The 17,202-nt window shown below is 40.2% G+C and overlaps 1 protein-coding gene across 6 annotated transcripts in view; it reads right to left on the reverse strand.

The window, feature by feature from the left end:
- The window catches only part of OTOF (otoferlin), a 185,015-nt gene that overhangs the window by 142,755 nt on the left and 25,058 nt on the right, over positions 1-17,202 (reverse strand). For all 6 annotated transcript variants that reach the window (XM_043987816.1, XM_043987814.1, XM_043987817.1 and 3 more), the window contains exon 2: positions 8,428-8,486. In XM_043987816.1, coding sequence (XP_043843751.1) covers positions 8,428-8,486 — 59 coding nt within the window. The remainder of the gene's footprint in view (positions 1-8,427; positions 8,487-17,202) is intronic.

Below are 17,202 nucleotides of genomic sequence, written 5' to 3' on the forward strand. Positions count from 1 at the left end.
GTGGATAGAGCACTGGCCCTGGATTCAGGAGTACCTGAGTTCAAATCTGGCCTCAGACACTTTACACACTTACTAGCTGTGTGACCCTGGGGAAGTCACTTAACCCCAATTGCCTCACCAAAAAAAAAAAAAAAAAAAAGAGAGAATAGAGAATAAAAGAATGCGACAGCCATGACTGACAATGATGATGCCTCTAAATGGTTATTACCAATCATCTTCTAGTGAAGTGATATGGTCAGCTAAGGAGAAGGGAGAGAGGATGTGTAGATTGTGAATTGCTTGAGGACCTCTATCTTATCTATCTTTATATCTCCCCTTGGCTCTTGAACATGGTAGGCATTTAAATGTCAAATGAGTGAATAATTAATTGATGCATAAGGCTATAAAGTATTGGCAGAGGGAGCTAGTTTAATGGTCAATAATTCCCTTTACCAATGAAATCAGATCAAATCCATATAGGATTTGGCAAAATTCCTACCCTCATGCCTCATCTTAGAGCTGAGGTGACCCTCCGTTAGTGAAGTCTATGCCACTGGAACACAAGCTCTAGCTGTTTCTTCCATTTTGGGAAGTCTTCAAGTATAGGTCCAAGTATGTTGTGTGAGGACCAATCTAGCTAAATAGCCAGAAGATCAATAGCAGTAGGCTGCTTAGCAGGTGATGAATTCTTTAGTCATGACAACCCATGAAATTAGGAAAATTACAAAATGGTCCTTAGTCCTATGCTGCCCCTTCTGCTTTTGTAGAGATGGTGGCAGTGATAGAAAAGGGGGCAATGGGTGCTAACAATAATAGAGTTTTTAGACAGTCTACAATAACTAATTTAACAAGTGGTACCTTAAATATAAGACCCTTGTCTAATGACTAGTAAGGTGCCATTCTAGGGAAGTAATTGTACTGATATGTTAATACATTTTAGTTTGTACCCAAACGATCAGACAAAAAGTTGTAGCAAAAGAGAATAAATTAATTAATCGATCAGCCAACCAAATAAACAAGTATTTATTAAACACCTACCATGTGTCAAGTACCATGTTAGGGACTAGGAGGACAAAAAAGAGCTTACATTCTACTGAGGATGGTTCATAGGGCAAAGAAAGAAGTTGGCACAGTGGGTTTCCTTGGATGACCAAAAAGGCAAGAAAAAAATCATTTCAAAGGATTCCTGGTCATCTTGTCTTGGAGTGCTCATGATGCGCATGAATTAAAAGACTAACATGAAAATAATTGAGGTTTATTTATCAGCATCTATTATAGAAGATGAAGAGGGGGAGAAATTCTACAAAGAATTCAATAAGAACCTTCCACCTAAGTCTAAACCTCTGAGCAAAGCAAAGCATAAGGAGACTCGGTCTCTCTCTCTCTCTCTCTCTCTCTCAATCTCCCTCCCTCCCTCCCCCCCCCTCCCTCCCTCCCTTTCTCTGTCTCTCTGTCTTTCTCTATCACACACACACACACACACACACACACACACACACACACACACATATTTATGTTGGAAAATATGGCTCAGGTTTAAGAAATGAAAGTGCCCAAAGACTTGGGCTATACAGAAGTCTCTCTCTCATGAATATATTTTTCGAGATGAAAGATGGTAGACATAACAAGCCCTGAAAAACATCATAGGAAACGAAATTGACTATATCTTAACATGCAGGACACGAATGGTTCCTGATGGAGGAGTCTTTTTCAAGTCAGCTGTGTATAGTCAGACTGTAGATTTTTTACAAAAAGATCAAAATCAACAGCAAATTAGAAGGATAAAGACAAAGAGAAGTGCTGTCATCCAATTATAAGAGATCTAACAAGCAATTTAAACAACTATTGGTATCCACCAAATGGAAAAAGAGCAAAGGAAATGATAGTACAATGGATTATCACCATGTTCTGTGGAAATTTAACTGGTGTAAAACAATCACTACAATGAGAAAAACTAAAGGAGTCCAGAAACTTCTTTAACCAACAAACATGATTTCCTTACCTAGAGGAAGTTTGGTGACTCAGTGGGTAGAACCCTGGGCTTAGAGTCAGGGAGATCTGATTTCAAATCTGCCTCAAACACTTAACAGCTGTGTGACCCTGGGTGAGTTTTTTAACCTCTGTCTGCCCTCAGTTTCTTCAACTGTAAAATGGGCATAACAGCACCAACCTCACAGGGTTGTTGTGAGCATCAGATGAAATCATATTTGTAAAAGCTTAGCATAGTGTCTGGCACATAGTAGATACTTGTTTCCTTCCCCTTGCCAAGAAAAGAGATGACATGCCAATCAAAAACCTGTAAAGTTTTACAAATTAGTTTGTATTCTAACTCAGAATATAAACTAATCTGTAAAACTTTACAGAGACAGATGATGTATAATTTATAAGCATTATTTTCTCATAAAACAGTGAGGAGTGTTGGAGGGAAAAACAAGTTTGCAAAAACCTTTATGTGAGACCCAATTAAATTAAACCATCCCAAGAGCATCTAAGGATGAAAAGGAAGGAAGAAAATACACAGATAAGAAATGCAATAGCTCTGTCAGCATTTCTGTAACAGATTATTTTCTTTATCAATGACAGAAGAAACAGCACATCTGGACTCTCATAATCTCATCCCCTGGTGTGCCAAATGATGAAGAGAAAGTGGCACAAAAGCCAAGGAAGATGGGAAAAGCAGCTGGACTAGACCAAGTTTATATAGTGAAAAAAGTGATCATGAGAATATTAATAACTTAATAACTCAGCCCTATAAAATCTTCAGGAGAATGTACACATCTGTTGGTGGTATGCTTGATGAAAATAGGAGAACAGGCAGGTTTTTACACAAAAAACAATTTCCACAGAAGATCACACTTTCACAGTCACATAATTAAATGAAAGGCACAGATAATTCAATAAAAAATGAAAATAAATAAAAGAAAAAATTTAACAGCATCCGATTCAGCAGAACAAAAGGCTTTCTTAAAAGATTCCCCTCAACAAAGTAGTCCCCATAAATGTGTTAAGATCATGTAAGATTCCTTGATAGATGCAACTATAGAGTTGACTTTGTTCAATCCTATTATTATCAATACTCATCAAGGCATGGAAAAAGGACACTTGCTAAAGGTGTCTGCTACCATTATGGATGATAGCCAGTACAGAGTACAAATATACTGGAGTCTTTCAATTGCTCCTATTGGTGGACAGACTTGTACTATTTGCACCAAACCCTGGAGTACTACAAAAACTACTAACTGAGGTCCATGATCACTGAAAAGAGTTTGTACTAACAACCCACACTGGAAAAATTAGGTGGATTTTAAAAATCACCTTTTGTCCAGACTGTGATAGGCAATGGAATGGGTAGTCCATTGAGTTAGGTGGTAAGCCTACATATCTTGGACAGATACTTCAGATAATGAGCTGCACCCAGAATTCAACAGGAAGAGGACTAGACTGCATTTGGTAAATTGCAGAGTGTTTTCAGTAATCCCAAGGTACTCCTGGAAACAAAAATCAATCCTTTAAATATTATTTTTTGGGGCAATGCCTATATGACTATGAATCATGGAATACCACATTCTCTGAAGAATGGAAATTGTAGCTGACCCAAGGGGCAATGGAGAGATGGATGGTGATGTGTAAATAGACTACAGTGTAATGCCAATGATGACTTGGATGGAAAAAGTGAAATAAGAATATATTATCTAGGGGATATATCATAAGAAAATGATATGGGTCAGTTGTAATGAAAGTGAGGATAATGGACAATCAGTCCAAGAATATCACCAGTACTGACATAATACCAAATGACAAAGAGGAAGGCCTCCTGGTAATTGAGTGAACTCTCTATGGAGGACATATGAGAAGACATAGACAAGAGATGTAAAGGATGAGAAGGCATGGATGAATTGGGATCTGTTCCTCTGGAAGGGACTGTATTCACATTAATGAAGGATAAGTTTTTGTCACTGTATGTCCAATATCTAGCACAGTGCCAGACATACAGTAGGTACTAAATAAGTGCTTTTTGAATGAAGGAATGAAAGAAGAAAAGTAGTAATGTATAACTAGCTAGGATTTATACGGGACCTTAAGATTTACATGTTATGACATATTTTAAGGATGATCAACTGTGAAAGACTTAGCTACTCTGATCCAAGATCCAAAGAATAAAAATGCCTTCCACCTCCAGAGAGAGAACTGATGAACTCAGAGTGCAAACTGAAGCAGACTATTTTCTCTCTTTATCTTTATTGTTTTATTTTGTTTGTGTTTTCTTTTCCGACCTGGTTAATGTGCAGATCTGTTTTGCATGTCCTCATATATAATTGATATCAAACTGCTTGCCTTCTCAAGGAGGAAGGAGGGACAGAAGGGAGGGAGAGAATTTGGAACTCAACATTTTAAAAAAATGATTGTTAAAAAATTTTATGTGTATTTGGGAACTATTTAACAAAATAAATAAAAATAATAAAACCCCAAGATTTGCATGCTATCTCATTTGATCTTCACAACAACCCCATAAGGTAGGTGCTATTGTTACAGAAGAGGAAAGTGAAGCAGACAGAGGTTAAATGACTTGACCAGGGTCAAAAAGCTAATAAGTACCTGAGGCCAGATTTGAACTTGGGTCTTCCTTACTCCAAGTCCAACACTCTATATACCATTCCACCTAGTTGTATATAGACTAGCAAAGCCAATTCTTGGTTCAAAGTTGGACAAAATCCCAGATCTGATTCCATCTCATTCATGATGTGCACTCCTTAGGAAGACTGGATGGTAGGGGGTAGCTAGGTGGCACAGTGGATAAAGCACTGGCCCTGGATTCGGAAGGACCTGAGTTAAAATTCAGCCTCAGACACTTGACACTTACTAGTTGTGTGACCCTGGGCAAGTCACTTAACCCTCCTTGCCCTGAAAAAACAAACAAACGAACAAACAAACCCCCAAAACAAAAAAAATTACATAAAACAAAACAAAACAAAAAAAGAAGAAGACTACATGGCAGAATAGAAATAACTACACCCGAGTTTGAATCCCAGCTCTGACCCTTCTTAGCTATGCAACTGTGGGCACTTATCCCTCCATGCCTGAGATCTCTCTGTCACAATGCACTAGAGGACCAGGGCAGCCTGAGGATGTGAGGGGTATGCTTTTCACTTTACCTGCCTAGGACAGATGGCTCCCAGGGCAGAACTCTTAGTGACAGGAAGTGGGGCTACACCAGAGAGAGTCAGGAGAAGGATGAAGATAGGTCCTATATGTCAAAAGCATGGACTGCAGTCTGTTCTTTCATTTTGCTGTCATTCCCTAGCTCTGGACCCAGACAGAGCAGAGCAGTGATGCATACACAGCCTCAGAATTGGGGAGAGGAGAAATGATGCTTAGCATTTACATCATTTGAATCCTACTTATTGCTTCCTATACATACATTTTTATGTAACTTGATTCAATTGGCTCTGAACCCCCCCAGAAACCCCTGGCAATTCTCAGTTGAGCTCTGAATGCGGTGACAGGCAGTTAAATTGAATAGATTTGTTCATACTGAAAGAGACCCTCACAGATCATCTGTAACCTTTACATTTTACAGATTGGGAAACCAAGGCCCAGAGAGGTGAACCTAGGACCATAGATTTAAAGCTAGAAGAGACCATAGAAGCCATTTAGTCCAACCCTGTCTTTTTTGTGTGTGAGGCAATTGGGGTCACACAGCTTATAAGTGTTAAGGGTCTGAGGCTGGATTTGAACTCAGGTCCTCCTGAATCCAGGGCTGGTGCTCTATCCACTGTACCACCTAGCTGCCCCCCAACTCTGTCTTTTTACAGATAAGGAAATTAAGTCCCAGAGAAGTTAAGCAAATTGCCCAAAGTCTTAAAGATAATAAGTCTGAGGCAGGATTTGAACCTTGATGCTCTGTCTCTAGCACTATATATATATATATATATATATATATATATATATATATATATATATATATATATATATATATATATATATTTTTGGTGGGGCAATAAGGGTTAAGTGACTTGCCCAGGGTCACACAGCTAGTAAGTGTCAAATGTCTGAGGTCGGATTTGAACTCAGGTCCTCCAGAGTTGGTGCTTTATCCACTGCACCACCTAGCTACCCCCAGAACTAAAGATCTTTCCCCTGTAAAAACCACCCCCCTCAAAAAAACCAAAACCCCAAACCAAAAAACTTCCTCTCCCAAAATCACATAACTCCATGAGTTTCTTTACCATTTTCCCTTACTAGAACAAAGGGACACTTGGAGATGGGGGCGGTATAGCCTCCATTCCCAGAAGCAAAGAGTCTGAGCTAAAAAAAGACTTCAGAGACCAACTACTTCTCTAACCTAACCTATACTTGGGGAGAGAGAATTCCTCTGCAACATTCCTGACAAGTAGTTCAACTTTTAGACAGTTCAAACTGAACAGCTTTTTCTTTTTTTCTTTCTTTTTTTTTTGGGGGGCAGATTGCCTAGTTGTCTGGGCATTGAGAGCTGACTTGCCCAGGGTCACATAACCAGTATGCATCAGGGGTGGGACTTGAACTCAGGTTTTCTTTAATCGAAAGCAACCTCTTTATCCATTAGACCAGTGGTCTAAAACTTTAGATTTTGTACTGCTATCAATTTTTAAAAATTGAGCACGTACTTTCAACATGTGAATATTACTTATTTTTAAAGTATATCTATGTACACTTAGAGCTCCTTGAGGGCAGGGACTATCTTTTGTCTCTCTCTTTTCTTTTGCCTAGCACACAGTAGGTGCTTAATAAATGCTTTAAATTCCAGGTTGACAATTGTGTAGAGTAGTAGGGAGCCTGGCACATAGTAGGCACTTACTGATTGGGAAAAACCCCTTCTACAAGATAGCCTTTCGGATACTTGAAGAAGGTCTATATGTTCTCTTTAAGTCTTTTCTTCTTCAGCTTGTACATCCACATTTTCCTTAACTGGTCTTCACATAACACGGTGTCTAGTCTCACCTTGCTGATTACTGTCTTTTGGATACAGAAGACCCTGCTCATTTCCTAAAGTGAACCATTCAGAACTGAACTCAGAACTCCGTCATGTCCCATGTTCTTTATCTGAGGTATAAGTGGACATTTGCCCAACTCAAAGATGAGAAGGACTAGGTTCTCATGAGATGTTTGATTTAATTGGAAATACCATGCAAGATGGCCAGGTCATCCTTGATGAGGTGGGCGTAGGGACACTAGAAAATGGGGGTTGGCAATGGAATCAACTGTACCAGTAGAATAATTTATGCACTGGTCAAATTAATGTAAAGGAAAACCACATCCAAAGACTTCATAATGCGGATCAATTCCATGGCCAGTCATTATTTCGGAGGATTGATGGTGATGCGGACCTCTCACTTGTCAGCAGAAAGGCAATAGGCTATCGGTGTGGAATGAGGCATACATTTTTCAGATTTAGTCTATATATTGGTTTGTTTTGACTTTTCTTATTTGAAATAGGGGAAGAGTTCTTTTGTGGGGATTGAAGAAAGTCATTGGGAAATGAGAGTGTTATAAAAAGAAAAAAAGCAGCTAGGTAGGATAGGGGATAGAATATTGGACTTGGACACAGGAAGATCTGAGTTTGAATTGTGCCTTAAGCATTTACCACCTGTGTGAACTTGGGCAAGTCACTTACTCGCTTTGTGCCTCAGTTTCCTTATCTGTAGAATGAGGGGGTTGGAGTTGATGGCTTCTATGGTCCCTCCTAGCTCTAAATTTATCATTCTATGCTTGATAAAACATTTTTTTTAAAGAGAAGGAAAACTAGTGGAAAGTAATTTCTTCCTACTTATTACTAGAAAATAGATACTGTTGAATTTATAATGAGGTAATAAAAATAGTGTTTTTAGAGAGTAGGGATGAGGAGGGGATTGTTGTATGCTGAGTGACCACTTACAGACACTTCTCTGTGATTCCACTTTTGTGAGCAGGTAAACTGAGACCAAGAGAAGGCTGGAAATTAACTATGTTGGCATGAGTCATATCATTTTCATTGGACATTCTGTACTGGCCTGGGCTGGCCGTGGCTGTTACTTGGGCCAAGGTTTGTGGAGTTTTGGTAGGAGGAGAGAAAAAAGCTCTGATCTTTCTGTCCTGTCTCCTGAAAAGGACACCATGTTGCTCTATGCATCAGGTGGAAGAGAAAAATAACTTAGAAACTGCAGGCTGTCTCCTGTGGAGGTGGGAGGTGGGGGGGTGGGGTGGAGGGGGTGTAGAACTCTGGAGTTCTCTGCCTTCCCTCTATGGCTGCCTCCCAGAGAAACTTGATTTTACACCCTGTGTGCTCAGTGTTTCTAAAATCAGGCATAAAGGAGCTCGGAGTCAATGTATTCATGCTAGCCAGATGGTATTTTCCTGTTGAACCACCAAAAAGGGACCTCTTTGAGGACTGAGGCATCAACCAGTCAGGGAGTCAGGAGAGGGGTGTTTTACCTCATCAAATTCAGCTTCATCCTCACAGTTCTCCAGTACCCTTGAGTAGAAGGGGTGTCCTGAGGGGGAGAAAAAGAGGAGGCATGAGAGTCAGAACCACTTTACATCTAGGCAGATGTGTGAGCTCCCTATCATTTGAACAAGGGCCATTAGTTATCACTGACATTTAAAATGTACAAGTACAAAATGTTTATAATATGTTTGGCATATATTCCAAAGTCCTGAGATCCAGGATCACTGTGAAGGATGTGTATGTATTTCCAGGATTTGGGTTTTGTTTTTCTGGGGTGGGGGGAAGAGAGCTCTTTTACTTTCCTCCACACCCCCTTTTATTAGCACCACCACCTCTAACATCCTCTGGCAAAAAATACCTGTCTCCACCGGGTGACCAGCTCTATGCAGACAGCCAGCTGAGCAGCCTTCTCTGACCAGCCCAAACTCCCCAACCCCAGAACAGGGCAAGGAGAGGCTCTGGGACCCCTGTCTCATTGTAAATACAGTTGAATGACACTGACCAGGAAGCCCTTTGTAAATATCATCCTCCCTCCCCTGCCCTCCTCAGTCCCCATCAACTTCACTTCTTTATTGACCCCCGGATTTAGAGTTCATTTTCCATTGCGATGTTTTGTTTTTATTGTTTCATATGTCTTGATACATTTGTAAAATAGACTGTGATATGATCATGTAATGTCACTACACTCAATTTATGAATTGAAACATTTTAAAAAATGTTGTAGTTCTCCTCTCTGGTAACAATCTCCTGTCCTTCCCCTTTTCCCAATAACCTTACTTCTGATTCTCTTCATTGACATTGTGGCCTCTGGTCCTTTAACCCCCTCTCTGTTCTTCTAAACTAGCACCATTTTTTCTGACTTTGAAGTGGTCAAGTTTTCTCCAAAGTCTTGATCCCATCGTTAATCCACTCAAAAAGTCACTTTCCATTACCCTTGAATTCCTTGTCTCCTTGTTTTTGTGCTGTCCATACTCTGATAACCTTTGATCTTTCCCAGGGTCCATCTGCTTTCTATGTATCCACTCCCACGCCATTAAAGAACAGAGGAAATTACAACCTCATTTGGACTGAGTCCGCAACAAATCCATTTTTTCCAAAAAAAAAAAATCAGCTACAGAATTAAGAGCAACAGAGACATTTGGCTAGACCATGGTTCAGATGAAAAGTGGGGGCAGGGTTTAGTGGACTGCAAACTTAGTATGGGTAAATAATAATTAAACTGTCTACCATTTTGAAAGCTTGCAGAATGCTTTCAATACTTTATCTCATTTGAGCCCTACAGTAAGATCTCAAACCGAGGTCATCACTATAAGTATTTTCATCTTCATTTTACAGATGAAGAACATAACTCAGGGATGCTATGTGACTTGTCCATTATCAAGTATTAAGTGTTGAAAGTAAGATTGGAACTTGGGTCTTTTTTACCTTCAAGCTCTGCCCCTTAACTACTGTACCCCATAATCTCTCTCAGAAGTTTCACTAGTAGGACTTGTCAGTGAAAAAAACTAATGTGACCTTGGGCTGCATTAAGAGAGGCATGGTACTCTGTCTTCATTGGACCACATCTGGAAGATTGTGTTCAGTTCTGGGCATCCCATTTTAGGGATGACATCAACAAAGCAGAGTATATATAGAGGAGAACAATAAGAATGGAAAAGGGAGAAGAGATCATGGGATGTGGCGATCAATGGAAAGAACTGGGAATGTTCAACCTGGAGAAGAGAGAGGGACTATGAGAGCTTCCTTCACATATCTGGAGGGCTGTCACATGGGAGGGGGATTAGATTTGTTCTCCTTGGTAATAAAGAGCAAAACATGGACAGACATTGTAGAAATACAGATTTAGGTTCAATGTAAGAAAAAAACAAGACTTCCCAACAATGAAAACTAGCCAAAGGCAGGATAGGCTGCTTTGGGCATCTCATGAAGCTGCTGGATTTTGAAGTGGATAGAACACTGGGCCTGGAGTGAAGAAGACCTGAGTTCAAATTGAGCCTCAGATACTTACTGTGTGACCTTAGACAAGTATCTTAGCTGCTGTCTGCCTCTATTTCCTCATCTGTAAAATGGGGAAATAAAAGCATTTACCTCCCAGGGTTTTTATGAGGATCAAATGAGATGCTATTTGTAAAGAGCTTTGCAAATCTTGAAGTGCTTTATAAATGCTAGCTATTGGTGTTGTTCATTCTCCCTAGAGGTATTCAAAAGGTGGCTCAGTGACCACTTGTCAGGAATACTCTATTTGGTTTTAGTCATTTTTCAGTCATGCCCGATTCTTCAAGATCCCTTTTGGGGTTTTCTTGGCAGAGATACTAGAGTGGTTTGCCATTTCCTTTTCTAGCCCATTTTACAGATGAGAAAACTGAAGCAAACAAGTTTTTTTTTTCCTTTTCCCCCCTTAAAAGTATTTTCCTTTTTTCAATTACATGTAAATATAGTTTTCATCATTCATTTTTATAAGATTTTGAGTTCCAAATTTGTCTCCCTCCGTCCCTCCCCTCCTGCCTCCCCAAGACATCAAGCAATTTGATATACATTATACATGTACAATCACGTTAAGCACTGAACAAGTAATTTTCTTTTTTTCTTTTCTTTTTTTAAATCATAAAAGTATTTTATTATTTTCCAGTTACATGTAAAGATAGTTTTCAAAATTTGTTTTTATAAGATTTTGGGTTCCAAATTTTTCTCCCTCCCTCTCTTCCCTCCCCCCTCCCCAAGACAGAAAGCAATCTGATATAGTTTATATATGTACAATCACATTAAGCATATTTCTGCATTAGTCATATTGCGAAAGAAGAATCAGAACAAAAGGGAAAAATCTCAAAAAAATGTAGAAAAAGTATTGGTTAATATGCATTCAGACTCCACATTTCTTTTTTTTGGATGTGGGAAGCATTTTCCATCATGAGTCCTTTGGCGTTGTCTTGGACCATTGCATTGCTGAGAAGAGCTAAGTCTATCACAGTTGATCATCACACAATGTTGCTGTTACTGTGTACAATGTTCTCCTGGTTCTACTCACTTCACTCAACATCAGTCCACATAAGTCTTTACAGGTTTTTCTGAAATCTGCCTGCTCATCATTTCTTATAGTACAATAGTAATCTCTGACATTCATATACCACAACTTGCTCAGCCATTCCCAAATTGATGGGCATCCCCTTGATCTCCAATTCTTTGCCACCACAAAGAGGGCTGCTATAAATATTTTTGTACATGTGGGTCCTTTTCCCTTTTTTATGATCTCCTTGGGATACAGACCTAGTAGTAGCATTGCTAGGTCAAAGCGTATGCACAGCCCCATAGCCCTTTGAGCATAGTTCAAATTGCTATCCAGAATGATTGGATCAGTTCACACCTCCACCAACAATGCACTAGTGTTCCAATTTTTCCACAGCTTCTCCAACATTTATTATTTTCCTTTTTTGTCATATTAGCCAATCTGATAGGTATGAGGTGGCACCTCAGAATTGTTTTAATTTGCGTTTCTTTAATCACTAGTGATTTAAAGCATTGGCAAACAGGATTAAGTGACCTGCCCAGGATCACACAGCTACTAAGGGTTTGAGGTTAGATTTGAACTCAGGAAGAGGAGTCTTCTTGACTCCAGGCCCAGCTTTCTATCCATTTTGCCACCTAGCTGCTGTGATATTGTAAAAAGGATTCCTATTCAGATACAAACTAGTCTAAAGAGTTATGGGGTCCCTTCCAACTCTGAGATCTGAGCAACTTCACCTATCTCCACACTGCTATTTGTAATCCTCTTTATTAGGCCCCGATGGACTCTCTATCCTACTTCCTACAACAGCTATTCCAAACCTTGTCCTCTATTGTCAAGACAATAACTTTGGCCCCCCTCCCCAAACTCTCAGCATATGATTTTTGCTCCTAGTTTACTAAGAAAACTGAGGTCATGTGTCTTAAGTGTCCTCATTTCCTCTTCTCCACATCCCAAACCTGTGTATGTCTTCACCCAACTTCTCTTTTGTTTTGCTTTTGGCAGAGAGAACTTTAGCAGATGTTTGTAAAGTTGATGCAATCCATCATTGCAATCTGTGCTTTCATGCCAGATTTTTTACCTGTTTTCAGAACTCCTTATCAAACTCTCTCTTCTGTCCAGGTGGTCTGTAGTATATTCCCATGATGTGTAACTTCTATGTTCAAAAAAACTTCCAGTGGCTGCATATCGTCTTTAGTTCCCCTTCACTCCCTCAGCTTGCTCCCGCCTTGGGGTCTCCAAGTCAACACCATATTCTAGATCACCTTTCACTTCTTTCCATATTCTAGCCTACCAAGCAACCTCTCTTGAAGCATCATCAAACAGCTCTTAAAATCCCACCACATTCATGATGTCTTCCTCCACTGACCACAGAATAATAGGTGACTGACTATCCTTTCATACTGCCTATTGGTCATGGAGCTCCTCAAGCTTTTCTTTCTGATCAATTCCATTTTATACAATTAAATACCTACTATGTGTCAAACATGGAGGTGCTAAACTTCCTTTTACAAATGAAGGGATATCAACAACAAAAAGTCATAGCATCATAGGCTACAGAATGTTAGAGCTCACTCTTCCCTCTGGATTGTAGATGATGAAAACATCCAAATGGTATAATATTATGGTCTAAGGTTTGTGTTTTCAACCTGCCACTTATACTTTCTATATTATGTTAGTTTAATGATCTTGGATTATAAACTCCTAAAATCATATGGGAATCAGAAACTCCTGAAAGGTATGAGAAATTCTCTTTGCTTAGCACCTACTAAGCACCTATTTATGATTGACCTATGCCAAATGCACAAGATACTTCATGAATGCTTTTAGTGATGATGATCAATGTTTTTTAAGTTAAGATTTTAGTGATGAAGGTAGAAAGGTAAGGCTTTAAAGCTATAAGAGACGTTAGCAATTGTACAAATTCAATCCCTTCATACAAAATGACTCATATAAGGTTACAAAATGAATTAGAGTCAGAATCTGTGACATTGGGCCCAGATGAGAGGAGGAGACTGCAGTGGGCAGGAAAGGTTGGGTATGAGCATTAGAAGGATAACAGGTCTTTGTTAGAGGGAGTAAAGAGAACTGGGTTGGCAAAACCATCCCTCCAAACGTCTACATTTCTTTTAATGGCATCACCACCCTTCCATCCCCCAGGTTCATCTTTGACTTGGGGTCATTCTGGACTTTCTGCCTCCCATAACACTCATATCTAATCAGTTCTGAATTCTTGATACTCTCCCAATGGTGACTTCCATAGGTCCCTTTCTCTTCACTCACGTAGCTTTCCACCCTAATTCAAGACCTTACCACCTTTCCACTGTATGATTGAAGTTGTGCCCTAATCGTTTTGTCTGCCTCCAGTCTCTTTCCTGTGTAACCTAGTCTCCATACAGCTGCTGAACTGATATACTTAAAAGACAGGTTTGACCTTGTCACTTCTCTTCCTCCTAGTGGCTGAGTGGTGCAGTGGATAGAGTGTTGGGCCTGGATTCAGGAAGACCTGAGTTCAAATGCCATCTCAGACCTTTATTAGCTGTGTGACACTGGCAAGTCACTTATCCTTTGCTTGCCTCATTTTCCTCAACTATAAAATGGGGATAAGAGCATTGTTATGAGGATCAAATGAGAAATTTGTAAAACAAGCAAACAAGTGGGCAGCTAGGTGGCACAGTGGATAAAGCACCGGTCCAGGATTCGGGAGTACCTGAGTTCAAATCCAGCCTCAGACACCTGACACTTACTAGCTGTGTGACCCTGGGTAGGTCACTTAATCCTCATTGTCCTTCAAAACAAAAAAACAGAAAAACCCCAAGCAAACAAAACAAACAAGAAACCTTAAAACCTTAGCACAAATACAGTACCTGTCACATAATAGGAGGTACTATATAAATGCTTTTCCTCCTTACCTTCCCTCCTAACCCTTTAGTAGCATCTTATTGCCTCTACTATAAAATACAAACTCCTCTGTTTAATTTTTGCAGCTCTTCACAGATTACCCCCTCCCCTCCCTCTCTTATTTCCCCTTATTTCCCTCCATGCACTCTCTATTCTAGTTGGACTGACCTTTTAGCTATTCCCCATAAATACCATTCCCATCTTCAAGCACAGGCTGTCCCCCAATTCTGGCATGCATTCTCTCCTTTCTTCTGCTTCAAATAATGCCTAGATTCTTTCCAAGCACACCTCAGAAGCTTCCTCTTAAATGAGGCCTTTCTTATTCCCTCCACTGACTAACATTCTTTCCCTCTTAAAATTATTTTGCTTCTATTTACTGGACTACATATTATTTCCCCTATAAACTCCTTGAAGGTAGGGACTCTTCATTATTTGTCTCTGGTTCCCCAGAGCCTCATATAGCATCTTGTATGCAGCTGGTGATTAATAAGTATTGAATTAAATGGAATTTACATTCTTCCTCTAAGGTTAGTCACTTGGTAAATCTTTTTTTTTTTTTTTTTGGATGGGGCAATGAGCATTAAGTGACTTGCCCAGGGTCACACAGCTATTAAGTGTCAAGTGCCTGAAGTTGGATTTGTACTCAGGTCCTCCTGAATCCAAGGCTTTATGCACTGTACTACCCAGCTTCCCCCTGGTCACTTGGTAAATCTTGTTCATTCCCAGGCAGAAGGTTAAAGAACACCCTTCTGGGTGGATGAGGTGGGGTGGGGTGGGGGTGAAGGACGGGCTTCAAGTCTAGCTGGTTTGTACCCTCAACCTTTTCTCTTCCAGTCTCATTAGAGGTAGCATCTCTCCCTCCCTGATAGGGTTTCCATGTCTTGGTGAGGTGAGTCTTGACAAATCTGGCTCCACTCTTGCTAGGTGAAGAAGGTCTCTGTACAGTGTAAGGTACCTATTTCCCTGACTCCTTTCTTCCCTGTCTTTACAACATTTTCACACAGAAATCACCAGCTCTGTGCTGTTAATGATGATTATGATGACATTCATGTGGCCCCTTAAGGTTTGTAAAGTATGTTACATATAGTATATTATTTTATTTGAGCTTCACAACAGCTCTGTGAGGTGAGCATAATAGCCATTATTCCCATTTTACAGATGAAAAAACTGAAACTCAGAAAGGTTAAAGTCATTTGCTCATGGTCACAAGGCTAAATAATCATCATTTGAATAACCTGTTGCAGATTATTTGAGAGCTTTGGGGCCCGGCCCATCAAGAGCAAATATTTGACTTCCTTCCTTTCCTCGTGTAGACTTGAGCCTGCTATAATATACAAAATCTCTCAATTCCCTTCTACATCTTCCCAGAGTCCTAGTCATTCCCCCACCCCATACTAGTTTGGTCCTATGAGAATAAAGGGCAGGGTGGAGAAGGTGGAGTAGGCTCTAGGGTTGAGTCCTTTCCTATAATCGTTCTTTTTTGAGGACTGCAAGGACCTGGGCCCTCTTTTTATTTCATAGACTTAGGAAAAGATAACTAGAATCCAGGATTGGAGACTTAGAAGGGACCTCAGCACCCACCTAGCCCTACATCTCAGGAGCCCCAGCTATAAAATACTGGACAAGTTTTGGTCCAGCTTCTACTGGAGGTCTCATGACCTCCCAATGTGACCCATTCTACTTTTGTTAGGAAGGTTTTCCTGACATTAAGCCTAAATTCCCTTCTTTGTAACTGTCTTCTAGGTAGCTAGATGGCACAGTGGATAGAGTCAGGAAGACCCAAGTTCAAATCTGGCCTCAGATACTGTGTGACCCTGGACAAGTCACTTAATCCTGTTTATTTCAGTTTTTTCATCAGTAAAATGAGCTGGAGAAGGAAATGGCAAACTACTTCAGTATCTTTACCAAGAAAACCCCAAATGGGGTCATAAAGAGTTGACACAACTGAAACGACTGAAGAACAACAACTGTCATCCATCGAACAATGGATGGTTCTACCCTCTGGAGCCAAAGAGAACAAATTGAATTTATCTTCCATATGCCAGCCCTTTAAGTACCTGAAGATAGCCATGGTGTCCCTGTCTCCTCCCCTCACTTTCCCCCATCTTCTCCATGTTAACCATTGCCAAGTCCATCAACCAATCTTGATATGAGATAGACTCAAGGCTTATGACATCCTGGTTACTTTCCTCTGGATGCTCTCCAGCTTGACTATTTCCTTCCTAGACTCTGACTTCAAGAACTGAGCACATTGTTGAAGATTTGGTCTAACCAGGACAGAGTACTGAGTACCTTAGAGGCAGTGATGTGCTGGTAAAGCTGGTAAATGTGTAACAACTGGCACTCCAAAAAAAGATGTAAACAGGGCATACTTTTAAATTTAATTTTACAGATGGGGAAACTAAGGTACATAGAGGTGAAATGACTTGGCAGAGCTGAGATTCAAACTCAGGTTCTCAGATTCTAACTCCAGGGCTTTTTCCTGAAGAGTCTGGCAGATTTATGACAGTATAAACAAGAGACCTATTTCTGTGGCATCTTAAAGTGTGTATGAAGATTTCTCTTGAATATTTCACTTGCTACATGACCTTGTGTGAGTTAATTCCCCCCTCTGGGCCTCAGTTTCCTTATTTGTTAAAAAAGAGTGTTGGACTAGATGATTTCTACTGTCCCTTGCAGCTTGAACATGCTCTGACTCTAAGGGTTCTAAAGGGCTCAGGAAGCTATTTGCTCCCCTGCCCAGGCATGTCTAGCTGAATAAAAAGCAGTTTAGGGGCGGCTAGGTGGCACAGTGGATAAAGCACCGGCCCTGGATTCAGCAGTACCTGAGTTCAATTCCGGCCTCAGACACTTGACACTA

Source organism: Dromiciops gliroides, chromosome 2, assembly GCF_019393635.1.
Source record: "Dromiciops gliroides isolate mDroGli1 chromosome 2, mDroGli1.pri, whole genome shotgun sequence".
Taxonomy (NCBI): domain Eukaryota; kingdom Metazoa; phylum Chordata; class Mammalia; order Microbiotheria; family Microbiotheriidae; genus Dromiciops; species Dromiciops gliroides.